The 10025-nt window shown below is 37.5% G+C and overlaps 1 protein-coding gene across 1 annotated transcript; it reads left to right on the top strand.

Annotated features, from left to right (window-relative positions):
- Positions 1-861: 861 nt before the first annotated feature.
- Positions 862-3902, top strand: LOC107863837 (pentatricopeptide repeat-containing protein At3g63370, chloroplastic). The gene has a single exon (XM_016709998.2). It carries the CDS (start codon positions 984-986, stop codon positions 3855-3857), a length of 2874 nt encoding a protein of 957 aa, XP_016565484.2. The 5' UTR covers positions 862-983; the 3' UTR covers positions 3858-3902.
- The last annotated feature ends 6123 nt before the right edge of the window (positions 3903-10025 follow it).

Raw genomic sequence — 10025 nt, 5'->3', positions numbered from 1 at the left:
GTTTCGTCCATGGTATAAGCAGTTACAAAAGTATCAGTACACAATTTTCTGAGATGACTTGCATCAACAATTATTACATGTCTACAGTGTTTGAACCCTTTGACACAATAACTTATTAGTATATACAAAACTTCGAAACGAAATCAACAAGAACAAATTGTTTAATTAAAACAGAAAAAAATACAAAATAAACTGTAACAATTGTATATCAATATTCAACCTACATAACATGATGGAAAACTCTAATTTGTAAAAAGAAATTATCGATCAAACCACTTTGTTCGAGAACTGATCAAACCATTGTTGTTACGATTTTTCCAACGATTTTCATAAATATAGTTTGAAAATTCATAAACAAAATCATATTTGTTTATTGATACCTGTATTTGCAGCGTTGTCTTATCAAACTCTTCTCAAAACATTAAACGATGCACATAAATTTTGGAAGCAGTCGTTTTTTTTTGAAATTGATATGAGTTGCAGATTATGAAAAACGTTTTTGAATTTTGAATTATGTTGCTGTGAAATAATGGTTGTGGTTAAAATAGAGTCATTAAAGAAAAAAATATCTGTAAAAGGTTAAGAAATCTGTCAAATTAAATGTTCCTTAAATTAAGGAACCGTTTTTTTCATATTAAACTGAAACAGATTGGAGTTAAATTACGAACAGAATCTTTAATTGTATATGTATTTAACTAGCAACAGTTTAATCAAATACAAAATACATATTGCTATTTTTTATAATTTTGACAGGGTTGCTATTTCTGAAATTTTTCCTTATTTTTATTGATTTCAAAAGTCCGGATGACAATTATATAATTAAAAGTATCCATTTTATAAATCATTACAAGGACAATTATCCTTCTATTTTCCCATTTATTAAACTCTTGCCGAATCAAAATAGATGATTCCTCTTTTTTGGAAACGGAGTATAACCATTTCCAACCAACCATATTTTGATCCTTTAATTTTCTTATGTAAACATGGCTACCAGTGCAATTTACCAAAACGTGTCTCTGTTTTCCTCCTCCTCGCCACCACTCTTAGCAACAGATACTCACAGAATTCCGACATTCAAAATCACCCACAGTTGTCAAAAATCCACCATCACCCCTTCTCTCAAACAAATTTGCAATCAAAACAACTTCAAAGAATCATTTTCAACTCTCTCTAATATAATTACTCATAAACAATCATCTCGAAAATGTTTATACGAAGCTTATTCATTGCTACTAGAGCTTTGTGCATCGGAAAAGGCGTTACTACAAGGCAAACAAATCCATACCCATGTCATCAAATTGGATTTATCTCGTACTGATTCAGTTTTCTTGAACACCAAAGTTGTTTTTATGTACGGAAAGTGTGGGTCGATTTGGGATGCAGATAAGATGTTTGATAGAATGCTTCAAAGAACTGTTTTCTCTTGGAACGCGATGATTGGTGCTTGTGTTGTAAATGGGGTACCTGGAATAGCAGTTGAGTTGTATAGGGACATGCGTTTCTTGGGTGTTACGTTAGATGCTCACACTCTCTCGAGTACGTTGAAGGCCATTAGTCAGCTTGAGTTTTTGTGCTGCGGGAGAGAAATGCATGGGTTCGCGATAAAACTTGGTTTTATTTCTAATGTTTTTGTGGGGAACGCGTTAGTGACTATGTATACGAAGTGTAATGATATTCGGGCAGCTACATTGTTGTTTAATGGAATGAATGACAAAGAGGATACTGTTTCGTGGAATTCGATGATTTCTGCGTATGCTATAAATGGAATGAATCAGGAAGCGATAAGTCTCTTTGTGGAAATGCTGAATGCAATTGTTGAACCAACTACGTACACTTTTGTTGCTGCTATTCAAGCATGTGAGGAAACGGAATTTGGACAATTTGGGATTGAGATTCATGGTGCTGTTGTGAAATTGGGTTATTCTTTTGATACATATGTTGTGAATGCTTTGTTAATGATGTACATTAAAAATGATAGATTAGATGATGCTGCTAAAATATTCTTCCATATGCGAGAAAAGGACAACATTTCTTGGAATTCCATGATATCAGGATATGTACAAAATGGACTTTATGATGTAGCAATTAATTTGTTTCATGAGATGAAGAATGCAGGTCAGAAACCTGACCACATCTCTCTTATGAGTATGCTTGTTGCATCTGGAAGACAGGGGAATTTGTTAAGTGGGATGGAAATTCATGCCTTTTCACTGCGAAATGATTTGGATAGTGATTTGCAGGTTGGCAATACTCTTGTAGATATGTATGCAAAGTGTAGTAAGTTAGATTACATGGACTTTGTCTTTGGTAGGATGCTGCATAGAGATAGTGTCTCTTGGACAACGATTATAGCTGCTTATGCTCAGAATAATTTTCCCTGGAAGGCCGTTCAATTATTTCGCGAGTTACAGGCAGAAGGAAGCAATTTTGATGCCCTTATGATAGGAAGTATCCTCCTTGCTTGTACTGAGTTGAGGTGCAACTTACTTGCAAAAGAAATTCACTGCTACGTGATTAAAAGAGGAATATATGATCCTTTTATACAGAAAACGCTTGTGAGTGTTTATGGAGATTGTGAGAACGTGGACTATGCAAATAATATTTTTAGGTTGAGTGAAGTTAAAGATGTCGTGTCCTTTACAAGCATGATGTGCAGTTATGTGCAAAATGGACTTGCAAATGAGGCTCTTGGTCTCATGCTCGATATGAATGAAATGGGAATCGAGGCGGATTTCGTTGCAGTCCTAAGCATGCTCACTGCTGCTGCTGATTTATCTTCCTTAAGGAAAGGAAAAGAGATTCATGGATTTTTGGTTAGAAAAGGCCTACTTCTACAAGATTCCATTAGAAGCTCTCTAATAGATATGTATGCCAGCTGTGGGACTCTGGAGAACTCATATAAGGTGTTTAATTATTTAAAGAGCAAAGATCCGGTTTGTTGGACGAGCATGATAAATGCTTGTGGATTACATGGATGTGGTAGGGAAGCAATTGACATGTTCATAAGGATGGAAAAGGAAAACATTCACCCAGATCAAATAACCTTCTTGGCTGTTCTTCGTGCATGTAGCCATGCCGCACTAATAGAAGATGGCAATTTTTTTTTCAAAATAATGCAAAGCAAGTACGCATTGGAGCCTTGGCCAGAACACTGTGCTTGTTTAGTTGATTTGCTTGGACGTGCAAATCACTTGGAAGAGGCATTCCAAATCGTAAAACAAATGAACTTGGAGGATATACCTGCTGTCTGGTGTGCTCTCCTTGGTGCTTGTCAGGTATACTCCAATAAATTGTTAGGAGAAATTGCTGCAAAGAAGCTTCTTGAACTAGAGCCGAAGAATCCAGGAAATTATGTTCTTGTATCTAATGTTTATGCTGCGACAAATAGATGGGACGACGTGGAAGAAGTCAGAGTAACAATGAAAGGAAAAGGGCTGAAGAAAGATCCTGCATGTAGCTGGATAGAGGTAGGAGATAAGGTTCATACATTTGTTGCTCAAGACAAGTCGCACCCAGAGTGTGTTAAGATTTATGAAAAATTAGCTCATCTGACTGAGAAATTGGAGAAGGAAGCAGGTTATGTGGCTCAAACCAAATATGTTTTGCACAAGGCGGAGGAGAAAGAAAAAGTCAAGTTGCTTAAAGGACACAGTGAAAGACTAGCTATTGCATATGGTTTACTTTCTAGTACTGGTAGAAACCCCATTCGAATCACAAAAAATCTTCGTGTCTGTAATGATTGCCATACTTTCAGCAAGCTAGCTTCAAAGTACCTAGAGCGAGAAATTATAGTTAGAGATGCCAAAAGATTTCACCATTTCAGGGATGGCATATGTTCCTGTGGAGATTTCTGGTGAAAGTAGTAATTGGTTATTCTATTAAATCTTTCTGATGATAACTAATTCTACTGCCTGGTAGACTGTAACGCCCCGATTTTCTGAACCGGAGTGCTACATGGTGCTTATGACCTCGAAGGACCACAAGCTAACCCATGACTGATATTGTACCTGTACACTGCAATATATGACGTAATAATGCGGAAAACATGAACAATAGACCATAAGGTTCAACTGCATAGAATATTTGACAAATCATAACATCCATATGGGGTAACGAAGACCCAAAACAACTGAAATCTGAATCAAATCTGAGCTAAATCTGAAAGCCTCTAAATACTGTCTGAATAAGGAGTTGAAGGAACATGTCTTCAACTAACTTCGTCTAGCAAAACTGAACTGAAATAATAAATGAAATAAATAATATCGTCCTCGAATGGATGAGGACTCACTGCAACTTTGTGATTGGAATGCTACTGCTACTGCTGATCTGGAGCTCGTATCTGAGAACCAATGGTGTAACATGAAAGAAAGCACCATAGCGCAAATGCGTCAGTACAACTGGGAGTATTGAATATACGAGTGAGATAGGCTAAATGCAAAAAGGGTTTACATGCATGAACGATGCTAACTGACTGACTGATATGAACGTAAGAGTGCAAACATGCATACGTAGTAACTGAGATCGTGATTACATGATATCTAGATCTGGACACTAATACATGATCTACTGATATCTAGCATGACAAATACTGAAATTCTGATAACATAGATGACTGTGTCTGACAGTTCTAAATCTAATGGAACTATCCGTGTTCCGTTCTGTAACTGAATTGACTGTATCTGACAGTCCTGATATACTGAAATCTGAAGAACTATCTGAGTTGTTTTACTGAGACTAGGACTGAAACTGTGGGAGGTAGTTGTTTGACCGACATGCCCCAATAACACATATAGCTAAGTTGGGGTCCAATCTCTGCCTCGACTGGAAGGGTGTCAATACCGCGCCACTGGTAAGGACAGCTGTGAGTAGGGGTGTACATAGGTCGGGTTGGTTCGATTTTTTATTAAAATATAACCAAACCAATTATGTCGATTTTCTAAATCTATAAACCAAATCAAACCAATAGACAATCGATTTTTTATTTCGGTTTTAGTTGGGTTTCTTTGTTTTTTTCGATTTTTCAGTTTTCTCGATTTTTTTACAATTTTAATGTGATTGAAGAAAAAATTAAATGTTTTCACTAGAAAGATTAAAAAAAAAAAACAATGTCCATAGAGTAGTTCCAATAAAAATTAAGTTGGCAAATTACTAAGACGTCTAAACTACTATCTCTCAAAGTAATATTATGTGGATACCCAAGTAGTTCAATTTCTAAGTCACTAGTCACAGTAGCTTGTCTGAAAGTTCCCTTCACATAGAATGTGAGCATACAAAAGAACGAAGAATTGGAGACAACTTATTAAAAACTTAACTCCATAAAGTAATTAATTATAACATAATTTCATAAAAAAATAGAGAAAGAAGAAAAACAAACCTAAATCACAACTTGACGAATGAAAAAAGTAAGATGAGGAAATAATGAAAATTCTCTGAAAAGTTGGAAAGTAAAATGTAAAAAGTGAAGCAAATAAAGAGTTTTACATTTTTATATTAATATTGGACTTTGTATTAATTTGTTATTAATGAAAAAAAACTATAATTAAAGGCCCAAAAATATATATCTATTTTCTGAATATAAAAAAATAATAAAAGTAATTAGAAAGTAGATTATAAGTAGTATTTTTTTTACATAAAAAAAATTAAAATTATATATGTATTACGTCGGTTCGGTTTGGATTTGGTTTGATTTTATTTTTGCTAATACCAAACCAAACCAAGAATGATCGATTTTTTTTTTGCCAACACCGAACCAATCAAACCAAATCATAAGTCGCTTTTTTTCCTCGGTTTGGTTTGATTTATTGGTTCGTTTTGACTTAACGGTTCGGTTTGTACACCCCTAGCTGTGAGTGACCCTTAGCTGGCAGGTACTCAAAATGAGAACGATGGAAACCCTAAACTGACGGATTAAGCCACCTCATCAACCCTAATCTGACAAGTTAAGATGTCTCAACCTACGCTGGCACGTAGTTCTGGAACACAAGGATGATTACTAAGAATCACACCCTAAACTGACAGGTGAGTTCCCATCCTTGGGTTCACTCTATGCTAACTTCTACTCCCATCTGAAGAGACTGAATGTGATTTAACTAACGGTACATGGACTAAGTAACTGACTTCCGTTGACTGACGGATTGGTGCTACTATTTGACAATTAACTCAGACCATGAGATTTCTGAGGTTTCCTGAGTAACATGCCCGACTGAGTTCTATAGATCATGGCTTGACTGAGATTATTGTGATAACATGACATGGCTCTAGGTACACAACTATATTTTTTGGGTACAAGTACCCCCAGGACTCAATGGAAGGAAATTGACACACATGACTGACTTGATCGTAAGAGTAGAGTCCACAATTTACCATATCATGAGTAGGGAATTTCACATTAAGCATAGTTCTCAACATCTCATACATGGAAGGGAAATTCATACTACATGTATATACTTGCATAGCTTCAATATCATGGTCAATCCATATCACAACAACAACGCATATCACTCACATGGAATTCATGGGAAATCATAAAGCATAGAGCATGGACTTGTCATTTAAACACTATTAAATCATGGGACATGAATTCTATCATCTAGGCATATTATTAAACACTTTGCATGCATTCTTTTAGCTTAAGTGTGTTCATGACTTTCACCATATTAAGCCACATAAGGATCATTGGTTTCATCTAACAAACGCATATACTTCATGAAATCATCTTTAGATATCATCTTGAAACTTAAACAACAATCATCAACATGTACATGCTCATATCATAACAAGACAATCACAAAATATTTAAAACATGGTTCTTGAGCTCTATGAACAAAATGGATCCATAGATGAACACTACGCATACCTGACTCAAGGTTCTTGATATTTTTGAACTTGAAGTATTTGAAATCCTTTGATTTTTGAAGAATATTGGGTCTTGTTCTTGGAGATTAAAGTTAAAGAGAAACCCTAGTTTTTTTTTGTGAAATAATAATGAGCAAAATGGCTGAATTCGGACTCATCTGGGTATATATAGGCGAGTGGTAAGTGACCAAAATACTCCTGTTAAAATGGCCTGGAAGTAAACTGAATATGGAATGTGATGACCCGACTGACGATCCATCAGGAACTTGATGGTCCGTCATTTCGACCGTCATACATGGACCAGAAATGAGGTTCACTGGATAAGAGTTGACGGCTTGGACGACGGTCCGTAAAAAATCTGACGGTCCGTCAACTCATCCGTCAATTCTTATCCAGAACGTGGCCCTACTACCTTGTTTGTGACGGTCAAAGTGACGGTCCGTCACTTATTTGGCGGTCCGTCAACTTGGACCTCACACCTGGGCATTTCGGTCAGTTCTGAGTAAAACATTCATAACTTCCTCTTCTGGTGTCGGAATTGGACAAAATTGGTATCGCTAGAAAGCTAACTCAATTTCCCACGTGATAGAAAGTAGAAATCTCAACAATACCACGGGTACAAAAATGGATTTGTATTTCAAAGCAAGTACTAGCATCCTTGAGATGATTTCTAGCTAAGAATAAGCATGGGTATTACAATATCTCCCCCTTGAGAACATTCATCCTCGAATGAGACTGACTAAGAGGGAAAATAATAAATGAACATGAACTGAACATGAGTGACTAAGACATGACTTCATGACTAACATACTAAATATACTGAACTCATGCACATCTGATGTATGGCTAACTCAGTGTTCTGATAAACTGAGTTTCTCAAGACGAGAATGCTTAGCTGATGCATGATTTTATAACTGAACTGATACATGAATGTATGACAGAGTATGAAATGGTATTAGATACCACATTTATAATGGGAACATGAATATGAAACTGAATAAGCTTAAGGCGAACTATTACCTTGAGCTTGATCTGAATCGGCGGAGAAGAGGTAAGGATACTTGGTACGCATATCTGCTTATGCTTCCCAAGTAGCTCCCTCGATGGACTAATTTCACCAAAGAACCTTAACTAGAGGGACCTCTTTGTTTCTCAATTGACGAGTCTGATGGTCTAAGATTTCGACTGAAATCTCTTCATAAGAGAGACTGTTCTGAACATCAACGCTCTAAATAGGGACTACAACTGCTACGTAACCTACGCACTTCTTGAGCAAGGATACATGGAAGACCGGATGAACTGAGGCTAAATCTGAAGGTAATTCGAGCTCATAAGCTACCTTGTCTAAACGACTGAGAATCCTGAAGGGATCGACAAAGTGGGGACTGAGTTTTCTTTTCTTACCAAACCTCTTCACTCCCTTCATGGGAGACATATTGAGATAGACATAGTCATCGACCTCGAACTCGAGATCCTTTCTATGAACATCAGCATAAGACTTCTGTTGGCTCTGAGCAGCCCGGAGTCTCTCTTTGATCAACTAAACTTTCTCTAAGGCATCGAAAACCGAGTCAGGACCTATGACTTAGGCCTCACTAACTTCAAACCAACCAATTGGAGATCTACACCTCCTGCCATAGAGAGCTTCGAATGAAGCCATTTTAATGCTGAAATAATAGCTGTTGTTGTATGCAAACTCAATCAAAGGCAAATGGTCATCCCAACTTCCCTTGAAATCAATTGCACACGCCCTTAGCATATCTTCTAGAGTCTGAATGGTCCTTTTTGCTTGACCATCTGTATGAGGATGAAAGGCTGTACTGAGATGGACTTGGGTACCAAGACCCTATTGGAACACTTTCCAAAAGTGAGAAGTGAACTGGGTACCTCTGTCTGAAATAATAGATAATAGAACACCGTGTAATCTGACCAACTCCCTGATATAGAGTTTGGAATAATCCTCGGCTGAATAAGAGGTATGAACTGGAAGGAAATAAGCTGACTTGGTCATCCTGTCTACAATAACCCAAACTGAATCGTGCTGATGATGAGTTCGAGGCAAACCCATCACGAAGTTCATGTTCACTTCTTCCCACTTCTAAGTAGGAATGGTGAACTCCTACATGGGTCCACTAGGCTTCTGATACTCTATCTTAACTTGCTGACATGTAGAGCTATTAGCCACAAACTCTATAATATCTCTCTTCATCCCACTCCACCAATAGATTTCCCGCAGGTCGCGGTACATCTTAGTGGACCCTGGATGAATAAAGTATCGCGCACCATGTGCTTCTGTAAGAATCTGCTGCTTTAAGTCATCTACACCTAGAACGCACAGACGACCCTGACAACGAAGAACCCCATCTTCCCCTTAGGATAAAACCTCTACTCTCTAATTCTGAACTGACTCTTTTAGCTTGACAAGGCTAAGATCCCTGTCTTGCTTTTCTTTCACCTCAGGAGATGACTCTGAACTACTCTGGACACATACACCACCCTCCGAAGAATTGACTAAGCGAACACCTAGTTTGGCGAGCTGATGGATTTCCTGAGCTATCTTCTTCTTGTTGTCCTCGACGTGAGAAATACTACCCATAGAGAGTCTACTGAGAGCGTTGGCCACAACGTTGGCCTTGCCCGGATGGTAAAGGACACTCATGTCATAATCTTTCAAAAGCTCTAACCACCTTCTCTAACGAAGATTGAGATCTTTCTGAGAAAAGACATACTGGAGACTCTTATGATCCGTGAAGATATCTACATGAACTCCATACAGATAATGACTCCAAATCTTTAAGGCAAATACTACGGCTGCTAGCTCAAGATCATGAGCAGAATAATTCTTCTCATGGGGCTTTAACTGTCTGGAGGTGTAGGCTATGACCTTACCATGCTACATGAGGACACAACCTAAACCCACTCTGGACGCATCACAATATACCACGAATCTATTTGAACCATTTGGAAGAGCTAGAACTGGAGCTGAGGTGAGTCGAGTCTTCAACTCTTGAAAACTCATCTCATAAGGATCTGACCACTGAAACTTGACCTTTTCTGAGTCAATCTGGACATGGGGAATGCAATAGAAGAAAATCCCTTGACAAACCATCTGTAATAGCTAGTCAATCCCAAGAAACTCCTAATATCTGATGGAAAGATGGGGCGAGGCT

The sequence above is a fragment of the Capsicum annuum genome, chromosome 3, assembly GCF_002878395.1.
Source record: "Capsicum annuum cultivar UCD-10X-F1 chromosome 3, UCD10Xv1.1, whole genome shotgun sequence".
NCBI classification, from domain to species: Eukaryota; Viridiplantae; Streptophyta; class Magnoliopsida; order Solanales; family Solanaceae; genus Capsicum; species Capsicum annuum.
This window is presented reverse-complemented; position numbering and strand designations above follow the sequence as displayed.

What these genes read in the sequence shown, in the direction of transcription:
- LOC107863837 (XM_016709998.2), top strand. Translation starts at nt 984, where the DNA reads ATGGCTACCAGTGCAATTTACCAAAACGTGTCTCTGTTTTCCTCCTCC.